At 47.6% G+C, this 20,670-nt stretch overlaps 1 protein-coding gene across 1 annotated transcript in view; it reads right to left on the reverse strand.

Annotated features, from left to right (window-relative positions):
• Positions 1-20,670, reverse strand: part of LOC134351294 (delphilin-like) — a 431,912-nt gene that overhangs the window by 161,328 nt on the left and 249,914 nt on the right. Inside the window, exon 4 of the mRNA XM_063057357.1 lies at positions 11,258-11,515. Within this exon, the coding sequence (XP_062913427.1) occupies positions 11,258-11,515 (258 nt within the window). The remainder of the gene's footprint in view (positions 1-11,257; positions 11,516-20,670) is intronic.

Here is a 20,670-nt window from a genome sequence, read left to right on the forward strand (position 1 = left end):
GATGGAAACAGGGGTCACCGGTACCTTAGCTCTCCTCAGGTCTACCACCAGCTCCATAGTCTTTTTCACATTAAGCCGCAGATAATTCTGCTCACACCATGTGACAAAGTTTCCTACCGTAGCCCTGTACTCAGCCTCATCTCCCTTGCTGATGCATCCAACTATGGCAGAGTCATCCAAAAACTTCTGAAGATGACAAGACTCTGTGCAGTAGTTGAAGTCCGAGGTGTAAATGCTGAAGAGAAAGGGAGACAAGACAGTCCCCTGTGGAGCCCCAGTGCTGCTGATCACTCTGTCGGACACACAGTGTTGCAAGCACACGTACTGTGGTCTGCCAGTCAGGTAATCAAGAATCCATGATACCAGGAAAGCATCCACCTGCATCGCTGTCAGCTTCTCCCCCAGCAGAGCAGGGCGGATGGTGTTGAACGTACTGGAGAAGTCAAAAAACATGACCCTCACAGTGCTCGCTGGCTTGTCCAGGTGGGCGTAGACACGGTTCAGCAGGTAGACGATAGCATCCTCAACTCCTAGTCGGGGCTGGTAGGCGAACTGGAGGGGATCTAAGTGTGGCCTGACCATAGGCTGGAGCAGCTCCAGAACAAGTCTCTCCATGGTCTTCATGATGCGGGAGGTCAATGCCACCAGTCTGTAGTCATTGAGGCCGCTGGGGCGCGGTGTCTTCAGCACAGGGACGAGGCAGGACGTCTTCCACAGTATAGGAACCCTCCGGAGCCTCAGGCTCAGGTTGAATACATGGCAAAGTACTCCACATAGCTGAGGGGCACGGGCTTTGAGCACCCTGGTACTGACACCATCTGGTCCTGCAGCCCTGCTTGGGTTGAGACATTTCAGCTGTCTTCTCACCTGTTCAGCTGTGAAGCCCACCATGGTGGTTTCGTGTGGGGAAGGGGTATAGTCATGAGAGCAGGGTGGGGGACTGTGAGGAGGGGTGGGGGGGGAGTGGAATATGTGTTGGTTGGGGGCCGACAACAGATGGCTCATGTGTGGGATGGGCAGGGGCCACAATGTCAAATTTGTTAAAGAACAGGTTAAGTTCATTGGCCCTGTCCACACTGCTTTCCGCTCCTCTGTTGCTAGTTTGCTGGAACCCAGTGATGGTTCTCATCCCCCTCCAGACCTCTCTCATGTTGTTCTGCTGGAGTTTCCGCTCAAGCTTCCTCTTGTACCTGTCTTTAGCCTTCCTGATCCTGGTTTTCAGGTCCCTCTTTATTGCTCTTAGCTCCTCCCTATTTCCATCTCTAAACGCCCTCTTTTTAGCATTCAGGATGTCCTTAATGTCCTTTGTCACCCATGGCTTGTTATTTGAATAACAAAGGACAGTTCTTGTTGGAACATGGCAGTCCACACTGAAGCTGATGTAATCAGTGATGCATTCTGTGAGCCCATCAATATCCTCTTCATGTGGCTCACAGACTGCCTGCCAGTCTGTCATCTCAAAACAACCCTGGAGCGCCTCATAAGCCTCCTCCGACCATTTTATCACTGTCCTCGAGGTTGCAGGTTTACTCTTCACCAGAGGCACGTTGTTGTTGTTGTTGTTGTTGTTGTTGTTGGTGGTGGTGGTGGTGGTGGTCCTTCGTAGTCAAAGATGACCATGGCTTCAAAGTCAAATGGGAGATTGGTGGCTGTGGGTCCGGAGGTGACCGATGAGGCCAATCTGGGCCCTGAAGGCTCGCCCACAAGTGGGACACAAGTGAGTGAGTGCTGTCGTGGCAGTGGATGCTGCTCGGGCCTTGCACACAGCACGCTTTCGTTGTACCTCGATGATGCGCCCGACCTCAGCTGCACGGGCTCCTGTGGTGATCTTGCTGCGTCAAGCTGGACGGTCGAGGGCAAGCGTCTCCCACGTGTTGATGTCGACACCCAGGCCTTTGAGGGACGCTTTGAGCCAGTCTTTATAACGTTCTTCTGCCCCCCGACTGAGCGCTTGCCCTGACACAGTTCTCCGTACAGCAGCTGTTTAGGCAATCAGCTGTCTGGCATTCTGACTACATGTCCAGCCCACCTGGCTTGGGCTTTCAGCAGGAGGGTGTAGACGCTGCAGAGCCCAGCTCGTTCCAGGATTTCCGTGTCGGGGACTTTGTCCTGCCACCTGATGTGGAGGAGTCTGCGGAGACAGCTCAGGTGAAAGTGGTTGAGCTGTTTGGCGAATCTGCTGTAGACAGTCCCCGTCTCACTGGCGTAAAGGAGGGTGGTAAGGACCACTGCACAGTAGACCTTCAGCTTGGTGGTAAGGCTGAGTCCTCTCCGCTCCCAGACATTCTCACGGAGTCTCCCAAAGGTGGCGCTGGCTTTGGCAATCCTGTTGTTGACCTCAGCGTCTATGTTCACTGTGCGAGAGAGTATGCTGCCCAGGTAGGTGAAGTTGTCGACTGCCTGGAGGTTCTGGCCCTTCACCGTGATGCGCGGCTCCTGGTATGGCTTTTCTGGGGCAGGCTGGTAATAACTTCGGTCTTTTTGGTGCTGATAGTGAGACCGAAGTTGTTGCAGGTTTGTGAGAAGCAGTCTATTTCACGCTGCATCTCCTGCTCTGTGCTGGCGTTGAGTGCACAGTCATCAGCAAACAAGAAGTCTCTGATGACAGTCCCTTGCACCTTTGTAACTGCCTGCAGGCGCCTAAGGTTGAACAACCTGCCGTCAGTCCTGATGTGGATTCCTTCTTCGTAGTTACAGAAGGCATCTGTCAGCATGGCAGAGAATACCATACTGAACGGAGTCCGGGCAAGAACGCAGCCTTGTTTGACGCCATTTGTCACTGGGAAGGCCTCCGACTCGTCGCCGTCATCCAGAACTTTCACCATCATACCGTCGTGGAACTGCCAGATGATTGTGATGAACTTGCTGGGGCAGCCAATCTTCTCCATGATCTTCCACAAGCCTTCTCTGCTGACCGTATCGAAAGTCTTGGTTAGATCGACAAAGGTCACGAAGAGGTCGCTGTGTTGCTCCTGGCATTTTTCCTGGAGTTGGCGCGCAGCAAAAATCATGTCCGCGGTCCCACGTTCAGCACGGAAGCCGCACTGGCTTTCTGGGAGCAGACCTTGCTCAAGATGTTGGAGAAGGTGGTTGAGCAGGACATGGGCCAGAACCTTCCCCGCAATGGCCAAGAAGGAGATGCCTCGGTGGTTGTCGCAAGACTGGCGGTTGCCTATCCTCTTGTAGATGTGGACTATGCTGGCATCTTTCAGCTGTTGCGGGACCTGTCCCTTTTTCCACATGGGCTGGAAGAGTACAGTCAGCTTTTGCATCATGACAGGGCCTCCTGCTTTGTATACCTCAGCAGGGATTGCATCAGGTCCTGGCGCTTTGCCACAGGAGAGTTGCTTCACTGCCTTCCTGACTTCATCTACTGTGGGGAGGGTGTCAAGGTTCTTGTTGATCTCTACCTGGGGCAGGCGGGCAATGGCCTTGTCGTTGATGTCGGCAGGGCGGTTAAGGACATTGTTAAAGTGCTCAGCCCACCGATCCAGAATCTGCTTCTTCTCTGTCAGCAGCTGCATCTCATCAGCGTTGAGGAGGGGTGAGGAGACGAAGGACTGGGGTCCATATACAGCCTTAAGCGCATCGTAGAAGCGCTTTATGTCGCGGCTGTCTGCATAGCCATGGATTTCATCAGCCTTCTTGCTGAACCAGCTGTCCTGCAACTCGCAAAGTTCTTTCTGCACCTTTCTTCTTGCGTTGGTAAAGGCATCTTTCTTGGCTAGCGACGTGGGGTCATTCTGATGCGCTCTGTAATGTTGATGTTTCTCCGTTAGTAGTGCCTGTATTTCTTCATCATTCTCATCGAACCAGTCTTGGTTTCTTCGGGTTGCTGGTCCGAGATATTCGAGGGCGGTAGTGTAGACAGCTTCTCTGAAGGCCGTCCACTGTTCCTCAACGCTGGTCCCGTCTTCCTGTGGTGTGTCTGGCAGTCTGCCTTCAAGGTCATCGACAAATTCTTCTGCAACCCTGCTGCTTTTCAGCTTGGAGACATTCAGCCTCTTTGCAGTCTTCTGCCCTTGGGGTCTTCTCATGGGCAGAATGCGAAGCCTGAACTTGGACACAATGAGGCGGTGGTCGGTCCAGCAGTCGGCACCACACATGGCTCTCGTCACTCTGACATCCATCTTGTCCCTCTTCCTGGTGATGATGTAGTCAATCAGATGCCAGTGCTTCGAGCGTGGGTGCATCCATGACGTCTTCTTACGGGTGGGTAGGCGGGACAGGGTGTTGGTGATGACAAGGTCGTGTATGGCACATGTCTTGAGGAGCAGAAGGCCGTTGTTGTTACACTTGCCAGTGCCGTGTCTTCCAATGATCCCTTCCCAGGTTTGGTAGTCTGTCCCTACTCTGGCATTGAAGTCCCAGAGAACGATGAGCTTCTCTGACTGTGGGATTGCTGAGATGAGGGCGTCGAGTTCTTCATAGAACTTGTCTTTAATGTCATCTGGGTTGGTCATGGTGGGAGCGTAGGCACTAATCAGCATAGCACTCTTCTTGTTTGCAAGTGGGAGCTGAAGTGTCGTCAGGCGGTCGTTGATGCTCTCTGGGTGCTTGGTGACTTTACGGGCGAGGTTAGAATTGATGGCAAATCCCACGCCTGCTTCTTGTCGTTCAGCGCTGCTGCGACCGCTCCAGAAGAACGTGTATTCACCACTACGTTCTGTCAGCTGGCCCTTGTCTGCTAGTGCGTTTCACTGACAGCTGCTATGTCCACATTGTAGCGAGGTAGCTCTTTTGCAACCAGTGCAGTTCTTCTCTCTGGTCTGTCTGCCTTGATGTTATCTAGCAGAGTTCTCACGTTCCATGTGCCAAGGTTGAGCACCATCACTTTCTTCTTCACTGTTGTAGGTCGACCGCTATGAGGGATCCCCACCAGCCACGATAAGCTGGCCAGGGTGAAGTGAAGCAGACTATGTTTGAGGCACCTTTTCCAGCTCCTTCCTCCATGGAGGTGAGCAGAGCGATCCTAAAGAGGGCTGCTCAGACACCCGGGGGCTGCCGAACTCAACTGCTGCTTCGGTCCAGTAGAGAGCCACCCTATGCCCTGGGTCACCTGTGTGCAGGTTTGTGACTACAGCTTCCAGTGTATCCGTACCTGCTGCTTCGCCACTCCCCCATCGCCACAGGACTTTAGGTTGTGCGTTGGGTTTGAAGTCATGACTTGCGCTTGACTTGGATTAAAGTGAGGGAGAGTTGCGCAGGTCGTCAGCCTCACTCTCTCGTCCCGGCCTATCTGGACCCAGTGGCAAGACATAGTCGAGACGGCTGGAGATAGGTCAGGATGCAGTGGATGGCCAGCAGTGTTCTGTGTGTCTCACTGTGCCCTCTTAGCGCTCCACGACGCATTGCTGAGAATCGCCTTTCTGCCCGTTGAACCAGTGATGGTTTCTTCTGCACAGTCCGCCGAATCCAGGCTTCACACGCTAGGTAGACAAGCCCTGAGTGTTGTGGGTCTACGGCGGTTCTTGCGGCGTGCTCACAAGCCTCCCTACCCATTGTTGGACATCCTCATCCGCCTTTACAGCCGTTGGGAGATGTCTCTTCTTCCGCCTGCTCCGCCGTTGGGATGATCACCTTGGTTACTGGCCTGTGGAAGTGGGCTCGCAGCTCGCCGCCGCGCTGGCCGTACCAGGCGGTGGGGGCGGGCGACGGCAGTCGCGACGAGCGGCAGGCCAGCTCCAGGCCTTGGGCCTCGCCCCCTCCGCCCGCCGCCGCCTCGCACTGGCTACAGGCCGCCGATGGTGCGGTGGCAGTAGGCGGCCCAGGGCCAGGCCCTGGCCTCGACCTCACCAGGAGGCAGGGTTTTAGATGCACCAGGTTGTGATCTGACCTTCCCAGTGGGGGGAGGGGAGAGGAGCTGTATGCATCCTTAACGTTAGCGTACATCAAATCCTGAGTCCTCTCCTCTCTGGTTGTACAGCTCACATACTGCGTGAAGTTGGGCAGTGTTCTAGCCATGGTAACCTGGTTGAAGTTACCCGAGATGGTAATGAGGGCACTGGGGTGCTGGGTTTGTAATCTGGCTATGACGGTGTAAATGATGTTACACGCCGACGTCGGGTTGGCAGAGGGAAGGAGGGAAGGATGTACACAACAACCACAATTTCATGCGAAATTTCTCTTGGCAAATAATATGGCCGGAGTCCAGCAGCAAAAAGTTCAATATCCGGGCTACAGACACGTTCCTGGATTGTAATATGCCCAGGATTGCACCATCTGTTAATTACCAGAACTGCCAGCCCCCCTCCTTTACGCTTACCGCTGTCACTGCAATTCCGGTCAGCTCGAACGGTCTGGAAGCTCTCTACGGAAATGCTTTGATCGGGTATGTCCTCGTGCAGCCACGTCTCTGTGAAGCACATGACACGGCTCTCCTGATATGTTCTCCGACTCCTGACAAGTGCAGTCAGTTCATCCATTTTATTCCCCAGCAATCTCACATTTCCCATGATGAGAGAGGGGAGACACAGCTTATAACTTCTCTTCTCCATATGCCTCTGTTGTCTCAACACGGTCCTCTTCCCTCACCTTTTTGATCCCCCTCTGCATCCTCTGTGTGTTTTCCTCCAGGTTTCAGCCGGTATGTCCGCTGCTCTGTTCGCTAAACCGGCGGACATGAGCGCAATCAATTGGTCCCTGGAATACACAATGCAGCCATCCTGCTGCCACGCTAACGAGACGTGTCCAAATGTAACTAATTCCAGCGCTTAAAAAAAACAAGTAAAACTCTCTCCACCAGCATGTTAAAGAGGGTGCAGCTTCAACGTGTTACCGTGAGAAAAAAAATACAACAAATAACTAAGTTAAAAAGTTTAAAAGTAAGAAACTACAGAGCAACTGTAACCGGCTGCATGCACGACCGGCGCATGCGCACTATATATTATCATATCATTTCCTGCTTTTACTATATGTTACTGTTATTTTAGGTTTTATGTGTTATTTGGCATGATTTCATAGGTTAATTTTGGGTCTAGGAATGCTCAAAAATGTTTCCCATATTAATAAATGGTAATTGCTTATTCACCTTACGATATTCCGGCTTACGAATCGTTTCATAGGAACACTCTACCTTCGGATAGTGGGGGAAACCTGTACTTCCATATAGCCCTCCATTTATCTTTCACCCATATGCCTATCTAACAGTCTCTTAAAAGTCCCTAATGCTTTTGTCTCTACCACCAACCTGGCAACGCATTCCACGCACCTACCATTTTTTGTGTAAGAAAAAACAACTTTGACATCTCCCCCTTCCCCTATATTTTACTCTAAACACCTTAAAATTATGCCCTTGGAAAAAGACTAGCTGTCCACTCTATCTATGCCTCTTAAATTCTTATATACCTCTATCCAGCAACCTCTCATCCTCCTCCTCTCCAAACAGAAAAGCCCCAACTTGCTCAACCTATCCTTAAGACATGCCTTCTTATCCAGACAACAGCATGGTAAATCTCCTCTGCACCTTTTCTAAAGCCTCCATATCCTTCCTATAATGAGGCAACCAGTACTGAATTCAATACTCCAAGTATTGTAACTGGAGTCAGCCAACAACAGGTGTTGTCAGCAAACTTAAATACAGCATTGGAACTGTACTTAGCCACACGATGATATTATAAAGCAAGTACAGCGTGTGGAAAGGGAGAAAACTCCCATGTATTGCCAGAGCAAGAAAAAACCAAATACAGTTATACTAAGCACTAACCAAAAGACTATGTGAGCTAAAGACATCCAGAGAGACAGAACACCAGCACTGTCAAGGTGAGGGTGAGGGCTAACCTACATATAACCAAAAAACCATACCAATCTCAGACAGAGAGAAACAATTCAGCCCACAATAAACCTAAATGGGGACAAACCAAGCACCACGAGAGCAAGAACTAATCAATATGCGGGCAAACATAGCCAAAGAGAAGGGGAACATAAGCACAGTCAGGCAAGGCCCAATGTAAACACCCAGACACAAAGGCCAAAGTAAGCACAGCCAGAGTAATGCACAGTGCAAATACAGTTAGATTCTGGATTAGCCCAAATAGAACCAGAGTGAGCCCGAAACTAAAGCTCCCAAAAAACAAGCCATGCGCTGTCCAAGCACTGTCAAAACAAAGTCAGATTTAGCACTAACCCAAACAATAGCCAGAAAAACATCAAACTCAAACAGAACCAGAGTAACAAGCCCTAAACATAGATCAATCAGCAATTCAAAACCCAAATACTCGCAAAATGGAGCTGTGATTCTAGTACTGCCAAGCCAAATGACATAGTTAAAGCAAGGAGTGAGGGACAATCCATCAGGGCCAGGATAAGGTTCAATCCAGAGTAGAGCAGAGCAGACAAAACACCGTTAAAACAAGACATGGACCAGTGCAAACACAGAGCAAGAGCAGGAGTCAACCCACAGAATGCCAGAGCATTCAGATAACAAAAACAACAGGAATTCTGCAGATGCTGGAAATTCAAGCAACACACATCAAAGTTGCTGGTGAACGCAGCAGGCCAGGCAGCATCTCTAGGAAGAGGTACAGTCGACGTTTCAGGCCGAGACCTTTCGTCAGGACTAGATAACAGATATCTTGTTAGTAAAATCTCAAACGTGTCCAAATTGAGGGAGGGAGGGAGGGAGGGAATGTCGACTCAGACCATGAGAGGCCTGCATTGGGCATTTTCATGCCTTACAAGGCGCAGGTTGGAAAACATAAGCACAACAGATTCAACAAAAAACCAACACAAGCAAGGGCACAAACTCCGAAAGATGACCAGTTTGGGGTAAAACCCAACATGGCCACATTAGAAAACAATAAACACATCCAGAATAAGAAATTATGCAAACCTGACTAAAACATACTCTAAACCGTGTGCACCCGTGGCTGACAAGAGAAATTAGGGATAGTATCAATTCCAAAGAAGAAGCATACAAATTAGCCAGAGAAAGTGGCTCACCTGAGGACTGGGAGAAATTCAGAGTTCAGCAGAGGAGGACAAAGGGCTTAATTAGGAAGGGGAAAAAAGATTATGAGAGAAAACTGGCAGGGAACATAAAAACGGACTGTAAAAGGTTTTATAGATATGTAAAAAGGAAAAGACTGGTAAAGACAAATGTAGGTCCCCTACAGACAGAAACAGGTGAATTGATTATGGGGAGCAAGGACATGGCAGACCAATTGAATAATTACTTTGGTTCTGTCTTCACTAAGGAGGACATAAATAATCTTCCAGAAATAGTAAGAGACAGAGGGTCCAGTGAGATGGAGGAACTGAGCGAAATACATGTTAGTAGGGAAGTGGTGTTAGGTAAATTGAAGGGACTGAAGGCAGATAAATCCCCAGGGCCAGATGGTCTGCATCCTAGAGTGCTTAAGGAAGTAGCCCAAGAAATAGTGGATGCATTAGTGATAATTTTTCAAAACTCGTTAGATTCTGGACTAGTTCCTGAGGATTGGAGGGTGGCTAATGTAACCCCACTTTTTAAAAAAGGAGGGAGAGCGAAACCGGGGAATTATAGACTGGTTAGCCTAACGTCGGTGGTGGGGAAACTGCTGGAGTCAGTTATCAAAGATGTGATAACAGCACATTTGGAAAGCGGTGAAATCATCGGACAAAGTCAGCATGGATTTGTGAAAGGAAAATCATGTCTGACGAATCTCATAGAATTTTTTGAGGATGTAACTAGTAGAGTGGATAGGGGAGAACCAGTGGATGTGGTATATTTGGATTTTCAAAAGGCTTTTGACAAGGTCCCACACAGGAGATTAGTGTGCAAACTTAAAGCACACGGTATTGGGGGTAAGGTATTGGTGTGGGTGGAGAATTGGTTAGCAGACAGGAAGCAAAGAGTGGGAATAAACGGGACCTTTTCAGAATGGCAGGCGGTGACTAGTGGGGTACCGCAAGGCTCAGTGCTGGGACCCCAGTTGTTTACAATATATATTAATGACTTGGATGAGGGAATTAAATGCAGCATCTCCAAGTTTGCGGATGACACGAAGCTGGGTGGCAGTGTTAGCAGTGAGGAGGATGCTAAGAGGATGCAGGGTGACTTGGATAGGTTGGGTGAGTGGGCAAATTCATGGCAGATGCAATTTAATGTGGATAAATGTGAAGTTATCCACTTTGGTGGCAAAAATAGGAAAGCAGATTATTATCTGAATGGTGGCCGATTAGGAAAAGGGGAGGTGCAACGAGACCTGGCTGTCATTATACACCAGTCATTGAAAGTGGGCATGCAGGTACAGAAGGCGGTGAAAAAGGCGAATGGTATGCTGGCATTTATAGCGAGAGGATTCGAGTACAGGAGCAGGGAGGTACTACTGCAGTTGTACAAGGCCTTGGTGAGACCACACCTGGAGTATTGTGTGCAGTTTTGGTCCCCTAATCTGAGGAAAGACATCCTTGCCATAGAGGGAGTACAAAGAAGGTTCACCAGATTGATTCCTGGGATGGCAGGACTTTCATATGAAGAAAGACTGGATGAACTGGGCTTGTACTCGTTGGAATTTAGAAGATTGAGGGGGGATCTGATTGAAACGTATAAGATCCTAAAGGGATTGGACAGGCTAGATGCAGGAAGATTGTTCCCGATGTTGGGGAAGTCCAGAACGAGGGGTCACAGTTTGAGGATAGAGGGGAAGCCTTTTAGGACCGAGATTAGGAAAAACTTCTTCACACAGAGAGTGGTGAATCTGTGGAATTCTCTGCCACAGGAAACTGTTGAGGCCAGTTCATTGGCTATATTTAAGAGGGAGTTAGATATGGCCCTTGTGGCTACGGGGGTCAGGGGGTATGGAGGGAAGGCTGGGGCGGGGTTCTGAGTTGGATGATCAGCCATGATCATAATAAATGGCGGTGCAGGCTCGAACGGCCGAATGGCCTACTCCTGCACCTATTTTCTATGTTTCTATGTTTCTATGTTTAAACCCAAGAGAAAGTGGCCATTATGTGGTTGATTGCAAACACAAAGAGTTTGAGCACTGTAAGAGCAGTTCAGTTTGTGAAAGACCTGATAAATACCATACAACAGCATGGCAACACTTCAACAATACAACAGTTCACCTGTTGATAGGACAAAAATGTGCATAGCATACAGAAATACTCATAAAACCACATTACTAGCACTCCAACCTGTTTACAGCAGGGTAATCGACGCACAGAAAGGGTACGAGAGAGCACCAGCAGTGATGTTATTACAGTGTCACATTCAAATATAAACGTAGAACACTGCACACTCTGACTATATGTGATTTTAAACAAGTGTCTTTACCTGCGAGAGGGTGCTGATCTCACACTGCCCCCTAAGATAGAGCCTTGCTTTCTGATATTCTGCCCTGATTCCTCTTGGTTTTGAGGAGCTGAGCTGGCTCGGGTAGACACAAGCAGCCGCTCTGGGTGGTCTTCACTTCTGCTCCTGCGCAGACGGTTGGTGCTGTCGGCCCTGCTCTTGCTGCTGCTGACCTTGCTGATGAGGCTTTGTGACACAACCTCGTTGAACCTCTGACGGTGCTTCTTTGGGATGAAAATCCTAATAAACATGACAAAGACCAGAAACGGGATCAAGCCACAAGTGTCCAAGATAAGGCACAACTGACTGACTGGAGGTTTAAGCAAATTAACAATCACCACTTCCAAATAGCACTGCTTCATCTGCATTCATTTACCACAGGAATGCTTATTTCTGAAATTTTTGAACCAATTGCATCTAGTGACTTGTAAAAGTATTCAATCCCAACCCTCTGTTTACACAAATGAGTATCACAACCAGGGATTTTGATCAATTTAACTGAGAATTTGTATTTGTAAATTACATGTTCCTTTTTCACAGTACAGCCCTTCTGAGAGATGAAATTCCTCTCTAGTTTAAACTTTCTGGCAGAGGCTAGCAGGTTTTTATCCAGCATCTCTCCGTATTTAGTAGCATTCACCTTCCCATCAATCCTGACCAGATTTCCAGTCCCTTCTGCCATAGAATAATGCTATCTCCACCAAACTTTACAATAGAAATGGCGTTGCTGGCTGATTCACAGTGTTAGACTTACACCTGTTATGTACTGCTAGGGGTCATATTTTTTATGGACTATACCTTTTAAAAAGACAGAGAGAGTTGTACAACACAAACACCTTGTTATTGAGAGAGAGAGAGGGGCGAAGACTGCTTTGAGATGGTGTTATGGTTTCTCTGCAGCATGTTTACACTTTTGCAAGGACACTGCCAGCTTCTGTATTCTTACAGAGAGAGAAGGGAGAAGCTGCTTGATGGACAGCTGGTGTTCAGCATGGTGAGATAAATAGAAGGTCAGATGATAGACAGACACATGGTTTTGGACACTGGATGAACTTTGTGTGCCCACAGAAAGGTGGGTGTTTGGAGGATCAGTCAGGTGAATCGATCAGTGGCTCTTGTGGTGTGAAAAATGTGTGACTGGTGGGGAGTTATTAGTGTGTCCCACCCTCGCCTGGGTTGATAACTCCAGCACAGAAGACGGTCTCCTTTTTGTGGTCACATTCAGTGACTTTAAAGGAAGAGAAGAGGGGAGAGGAAGGTTTGAAACAGAAGAGACCTAGTGACAAAGAGGTCACTGTTTGGACACTCTCTCTAAGTAGCCCGTAAGGGTGAGTTTGAGTTCCATTCAAATATGAAGGTGTGACTGTCACGTAGTTAATCCACAAGAGTGGGTTCTCTGGTGGGGGGAGTACCTTTGTGAATACTACTTGTGTGTTACCCTTGTTTGGGTGTGGTAGTTCACTGAAGAAAGGCACCCCTGTGGCAAATCACTGTTGGGAGTTATTTCGTATGTCTTGGAACTGGAAAAGTGGCTATCAAGTTGTGTGCTTGGGGTCAGTTCCCTTGAAGAGGGTCCCCTTAGTGATAAGCTACTGTTGGTGATAATCCATATGTGGATTCTGTTTGAGTATCCTGTAGCTGAATTTGGGTGTGGTACCACTTGTGTTGAAAGGATTTTCGTTGAAGATCACTATCTGTGATACTTCGTGTGTGGAATGGAACAACTTTGGAGATAAAACCTACTACTATTGCTATTTTGTATTGCTGTCGTGGAATCTGTGGAATATCAACGTAATTGCCTTCTCTCGACATTTACCCTGGATTACAAATATCTCTCTCTCTATCACTACTGAACTCAAAACCACGAACTGAACTGAACTTTACTCATCACTGTAAGACTGCATCTATTTACCCCTAGGCTTGAAGAAGTTTGTTTTCTCTATTTCCACACTTTATATATATATATTATCTTTGCTAACCTGTTTGATATATCTGAATTTATATTATAGTATTGCGTAGTTACTAATAAATACCATTAGTTAATTAGCAATACCAGACTCCAAAGTGTTTTCTATTTCTGCTGATTCTTTAACCCATCATGGGGTACATGACACACCAAACATACTGCTAAAAAAAAGTATATCCTTGCCCGTAAAGACTTTGCAAAGCATCACTTAGAAGATACTGTAAAGATGCAGGAGGATGTCTTATGGTCTCGTGGTAGAACCTTTTGGCCTCAACACTAAGAGGCACCTGTGGTGTAAATCTAAAACTGGCTCTTTGGCGCACCTTGAACACACTGACTATCAAACACCCATCTATACTGATCTTATTTACGACCATTTAGTCCACGGCTTTTTGTGCCTTGCTGTTCTAATATCCATCCATGTACATATGGGGTCTGAGTCCATAGGACACCCAAAGCTGCTGCACAGGTTGACTCTGAGGTTAGGAAAACATATGGTGCATTGGCCTTCATCAATCATGGAATTGAGTTCAGGACCCAAGAGGTAATGTTGCAGTTATATAGGACCCTGGTCAGATCCCACTTGGAGTGCTGTGCTCAGTTCTGGTCACCTCACTACAGGAAGAATGTGGAAACCATAGACAGGGTGCAGAGGAGATTTACAAGGATGTTGCCTGGATTGGGGAGCATGCCTTATGAGAATAGGTTGAGTGAACTCGGCCTTTTCTCCTTGGAGCGATGGAGAATGACAGGTGACCTGAAAGAGGTGTATAAGATGATGAGAGGCATTGATTGTGTGGATAGTCAGAGGCTTTTTCCCAGGGCTGAAATGGCTAGCATGAGAGGGCACAGTTTTAAGGTGCTTGGAAGTAGATATAGAGGAGATGTCAGGGGTAAGTTTTTTACGCAGACAGTGGTGAGTGCGTGGAAAGGGCTGCCGGCGGCGGTGGTGGAGGTGGAAATGATAGGGTCTTTTAAGAGACTCCTGGACAGGTACATGGAGCACAGAAAAATAGAGGGCAATGGGTAACCCTACGTAATTTCTAAGGTAAGGACATGTTCGGCACAGCTTAGTGGGCCAAAGGGCCTATATTTTGCTGTAGGTTTTCTATGTTTCTATATCCATATACATGCAAAGGGTAGTTTCCCTTTAAGAATACACGAAAGAGGCACAAGGTTGCAGGTAAAACTGAAATACTCTGGGGCCCCCACTCGACACCATCCTCCTGGAAAATAAAACTGAAGATCTCAGAGCAAGATTACAGTATGAGAGGGACATCAGGGTCTGCAGTGTACTTTACTTCACAGAGACATGCTCACCCTAGCAATCAGTGCTTCAGCCTGAGGGTTTCACCTTACATCTCATGGATCTGACAGTGGTGTAGGAAAAGCAGAGACAGCTGCATTTGCTTCATGATTAACTCATCTTGCTGCTTAGATGTGTTGGCTCTGTCTCAGAATTGCTCTCCAACAAGGAATGTCAGGATGGCCCTGGAGGAACTGAGCACTGTGATCAGCAGTCATAAGACAGTGCACTTTGATGTTTTCCTGATCATTGCGGGGGATTTCAATCAGGCCAGCTTGAGAACAATTACCACCAACATATCACCTGTGGAACCAGAGGAACCAATGCACTTGACCATTTACCATGCCATCTCATGCCTGCACTTTGGCAAGGGTGATCTCTTCGGTGTACTCCCAACATACAAGCAGACACCGAGAACTGCAACATCAGTGGTAAGGACCATGAAGGTACGTATGGTCAAGGAAAGTAGAGGAGTACTTACAGGACTACTTCAATCGGTGGACTGGACCATAATTAGGGATTCATCTTTGGATCAGATTGAATATATCACATATGTCACTGACTTCATCAAGACCTATGCGGATGAATGTGTGCCTTCGAGGACATACTGGTTCATATCCAGATATCAACTGTGGATATACCAGGAACTTTACTTTGAGCTCTACTCATATTCTCTTAGATCTGTAAGGTGATGAGGTGTTACAGCAGAATCAGGCAAATTGTGTCCACTTGCTGCTGAAGTTCTTGTTGTGAACCCATACTACTTTATCTAACCCAAATATGCCTTTTTCAGCAAGACTGCAGAACTATCTTTATCATCTGCATTTCAGTAGGGGAGTTTTGACTGAGAAATATCACAATCTGAACACTAAACCGAGATGCAACACAGAGCGTCATAGGAAGTCATTCCTGCCTGTGGCCATCAAACTTTATAACTCCTCCCTTGGAGGGTCAGACACCCTGACCCAATAGGCTGGTCCTGGACTTATTTCCTGGCATAATTTACATATTGCTATTTAATTATTTATGGTTTTATTACTAGTTAATTATTTATGGTGCAACTGTAACAAAAACCAATTTCCCCCGGGATCAATAAAGTATGACTATGACTAAACAGACCATATCTTCCAAATAAACAGACCTCTCTGGTCCATTGAACATCAGTGCAGTTTTACGCCACTTATTGTTTCACATCATCATTCTCTAACTAGTCAGTTGGCCTACCAGTGCATGAAGCAGGTACCCATTCCAACCTCACTCCTTCCAAACGCTCTGCTCTCCACTCCCTCCGCACTAATCCTAACCTTACTATTAAACCCGCCAATAAGGGGGGTGCTGTTGTAGTCTGGAGTACTAACCTCTACCTTGCCGAGGCATAGCGACAACTCGCGGATACCTCCTCTTATTTACCCCTCGATCCTGACCCCACTAAGGAGCACCAGGCAATTGTCTCCCACACCATCACCGACTTTATCCGCTCAGGGGATCTCCCATCCACTGCTACCAACCTTATAGTTCCAACACCTCACACTTCCCGTTTCTACCTCCTACCCAAGATCCACAAACCTGCCTGTCCTGGCAGACCTATTGTCTCAGCTTACTCCTGCCCCACCGAACTCGTTTCTGCATACCTCGACACGGTTTTATCCCCCTTTGTTCAATCCCTTCCGACACTTCTCATGCTCTTAAACTTTTCAATAATTTTAAGTTCCCTGGCCCCCACCGCTTTATTTTCACCATGGATGTCCAGTCCCTATATACTTCCATCCCCCATCAGGAAGGTCTCAAAGCTCTCCGCTTCTTTTTGGATTCCAGGCCTAACCAGTTCCCCTCTACCACCACTCTGCTCCGTCTAGCGGAATTAGTCCTTACTCTTAATAATTTCTCCTTTGGCTCCTGCCACTTCCTCCAAACTAAAGGTGCAGCTATGGGCACCCGTATGGGTCCTAGCTATGCCTGCCTTTTTGTTGGCTTTGTGGAACAATCTATGTTCCGTACCTATTCTAGTATCTGTCCCCCACTTTTCCTTCACTACATCGACGACTGCATTGGCACTGTTTCCTGCACGCATGCCGAGCTCGTTGACGTTATTAACTTTGCCTCCAACTTTCACCCTGCCCTCAAGTTTACTTGGTCCATTTCCGACACCTCCCTCCCCTTTCTAGATCTTTCTGTCTCTATCTCTGGAGACAGCTTATCCACTGATGTCTACTATAAGCCTACTGACTCTCACAGCTATCTGGACTATTCCTCTTTTCACCCTGTCTCTTGCAAAAATGCCATCCCCTTCTCGTAATTCCTCCATCTCCGCCGCATCTGCTCTCAGGATGAGGCTTTTCATTCCAGGACGAGGGAGATGTCCTTTTTTTAAAAAAAAGGAGCTTCCCTTCCTCCACCATCAACTCTGTTCTCAAACGCATCTCCCCCATTTCACACACATCTGCTCTCACTCCATCCTCCCACCACCCCACTAGGAATAGGGTTCCCCTGGACCTCACCTACCACCCCACTAGCCTCCAGGTCCAACATATTATCCTCCGTAACTTCCGCCACCTCCAATGGGATCCCACCACTAAGCACAGCTTTCCCTCCCCCACCTCTCTGCTTTCCGCAGGGATCGCTCCCTACGCGACTCCCTTGTCCATTCGTCCCCCCATCCCTCCCCACTGATCTCCCTCCTGGCACTTATCCTTGTAAGCGGAACAAGTGCTACACATGCCCTTACACTTCCTCCCTTACTACCATTCAGGGCCCCAGATAGTCCTTCCAGGTGAGGCGACACTTCACCTGTGAGTCGGCTGGGGTGATATACTGCGTCCGGTGCTCCCGATGTGGCCTCCTATATATTGGCGAGACCCGACGCAGACTGGGAGACCACTTTGCTGAACACCTACGCTCTGTCCGCCAGAGAAAGCAGGATCTCCCAGTGGCCACACATTTTAATTCCACATCCCATTCCCATTCCGACATGTCTATCCACGGTCTCCTCTACTGTAAAGATGAAGCCACACTCAGGTTGGAGGAACAACACCTTATATTCCGTCTGGGTAGCCTCCAACCTGATGGCATGAACATTGACTTCTCTAACTTCCGCTAATGCCCCACCTCCCCCTCGCACCCCATCCGTTATTTATTTTTATACACACATTCTTTCTCTCTCTCTCCTTTTTCTCCCTCTGTCCCTCTGACTATAACCCTTGCTCGTCCTCTGGGTTCCCCCCACCCCTTGTCTTTCTCCCTGGGCCTCCTGACCCATGATCCTCTCATATCCCCTTTGCCAATCACCTGTCCAGCTCTTGGCAACATCTCTCCCCCTCCTGTCTTCTCCTATCATTTTGGATCTCCCCCTCCCCCTCCCACTTTCAAATCTCTTACTAACTCTTCGTTCAGTTAGTCCTGACGAAGAGTCTCGGCCTGAAACGTCGACTGTACCTCTTCCTAGAGATGCTGCCTGGCCTGCTGCGTTCACCAGCAACTTTGATGTGTGTTGCTTAATATTAATAAAGACTTGTTTACAAGGAGGACATGTGCAACTTACCCTGTAGAAAAAAGCATCAATGTATTTTCACCAGCTAGTTTCCAGGAAATGCAGGGCATTGATGAGTTGAAATTGTGCCCAATTGACGAATGGGGGTACAAGAAGAGGCAACTTCACAAAGGTCCATAATTGAATATTAAAAAAGCAGCATCTCGCGGCAACTTTTAGAGTTTGAATTGCATCCAATCAGTGAACAGGATTAATTAGCAAAGCTGAATAAAAATAAGGCAGGGGCAAGCGAAGCAGCCATTTGTGAGTGGGCCAGTGTTAGGTTGACTTTGGTTCATCAGGCTTGGATGAGGTAAGTATCTGGTAAGTTTCTTCTTCATTTTTCTTTCCTCATCTATTAGGGCACAGTTATTGCAGTGAAAATGGCTCCAGGGCTGTTTTGTTTTCTTTATGTGAGATGTGGGAATTCTAGGAGAGCTCCAACCTCCTGGATAACCACAGCTACACCAGGTGCACAGAGATGCAGCTTCTCAGAGAATGTGTTAACAAACTGGAAGGCAGCTCGATGACCTTCAGCTCAGACGAGAGACTGAGAAAGTGACAGATAAAAGCTACAGGGAGGTAGTCACCCCTAGGTTGCAGGAGGCAGGTAACTGGGTGACTACCAGGAGAAGGAAGGGAAATGGGCACCCAATACAGCATACCCCTGTGGCCGTTCTCCTCAGTAATAAGTACACCGCTTGGAATACTGTTGACGGGGTTGACCAACAAAAAGGGAGCTGCCGTGACCAGATCTCTGGCACTGTGGCTCAGAGGAGAAGAGGGATGAAGAGGACTGCAATTGTGATAGGAGATAAAGGAATAGAAATGAGATTCTGTGGGCGTGATAGAGACACCTGGTGAGTATGTTGCAAGTGTCAAGGATATCTCGGATCGGGTCCACAGCATTCTAAAAGGTGCAAGTGAGCAGCCGGTCTTTGTACATATTGGCACCAAAGAGATAAGTAGGAAAATTTGAGGAGGTCCTCGAGAGAGATTTTAGGGAGCTAGGTAGAAAGCTGAAAATTAAGACCTTCAGGGTAGTAATCTCTGGTATGCTGCCTGTGTAACGTGCCAGTGAGGGTAAGAATATGAGTACTTGGCAGATAGATGCATGGTTGAAGAACTGGTACAGGGCATGGGTTCAGATTTCTGGATCATTGGGATTTCTTCTGGGGAAGGTACGACCTGTACAAAAGAGACGGTTATACCTGAACCTGAGGCGGACCAATATCCTTGCTGGCAGGTTGGCTAGATCCGTTTGGTAGGATTTAAACTAATTTGGCAGGGAGATGAGAACCAGAGTGATGGGGCTGAAGATGGAGCAGTCAGATAATAAGGACAAACTGATGAGAGGGCAAAATTGCAGTCAACGAGATGAGTTGCAATGTAAAAGATAGACAAAATCAAAAAGGGTGATATACAGGACCGAAGGTGTTATATTTGAATGCACGTAGTATACGGAATAAGGTAGGTGATCTTGCAGCACAGTCAGAGATTGGCATGTATGACGTCGTAAGCGTCAGTGAACCGCAACTGAAAGAAGATTGCAGCTGGGAGTTTAACATCCAAAGATCACATTGTATCAAAAGAATAGGAAGGTAGGCAGAGGGGGTGGGGTGACTCTGTAGGTAAGAAATGAAATCAAAGAAAGAGAAGTCAGATTCGGTAGGTGTGTAATTGTTATGGGTAGAGCTAAGAAACTGTTAGAGTGAGCTTTTTGGGTAGATGATTCGTTTACACGTAAATGAATCTGGCCACCAGACTCCTATTTGACAAAGCACTGTGGATTGAGTCCACAACAATGCGCTTCCTAAAAAGGTGTGAATACCAGATGCTTCTGGCGCCGTAGTTTGACCAGATGCTGTAGTTTCGAAGACAGTATTATCTATACTTTATAAATATTAATTGTCTTCTATGTTAGCACATAAAATGCCAAATAAATGTATTGAGGATTTAACTTGCATTCCTAAAGGCTGTGGATACCAACCCAGACATGTTGGTGTCGGAAGGAAAGGATGAAGTTAGGAGGTGTGATGCTTTGTATGTAGCTTCAAAAGGAAGCATTGTCTATAACTTTTTAAGTAGCGATTGCCTTTGTGTTTAGCATATAAATATCAAGCCCACATTGAGCTAGCAGACCTTTCTACCGAAAGCGTCTCCGTTGGTATGATGCCTGCCATTGTTGTGTCAAATAAAGAAGCTGCTTTGTATCTACCAGTGACTCCGTCTCTCCGGTGATTTCATCCACGCTACAACATTTGGTGTCAGGAGCGGGATACTTCGTGACCCGTCGTGTGGCCAGCGTTCCTAGCAGTCTAAGTTAGTGAGTATTTTTCTAAAATAACACTCACACTTGGATCTGTTCGGTCGGTGGTGTACGGGACACAAGGTTCAGTATCACGAACATGGAGAGCTGAGCTGGTAGATATAAAAGTAGTGTGTGCGTGCGCACGTGTGTTTATGTAAGTGAGGAAACTTTGCATGTTAACTTGGTGAGACTTAGACCACCAGTTGCGAAAGGTGGTAACCAACGGCACGGTTCGAGACGCCAGAGTAGAGGCGTGTATACTCATTTGGGCAGCTGCATTTTAGTG

The sequence above is a fragment of the Mobula hypostoma genome, chromosome 9 (genome assembly GCF_963921235.1).
Source record: "Mobula hypostoma chromosome 9, sMobHyp1.1, whole genome shotgun sequence".
In the NCBI taxonomy this organism is placed as follows: Eukaryota; Metazoa; Chordata; class Chondrichthyes; order Myliobatiformes; family Myliobatidae; genus Mobula; species Mobula hypostoma.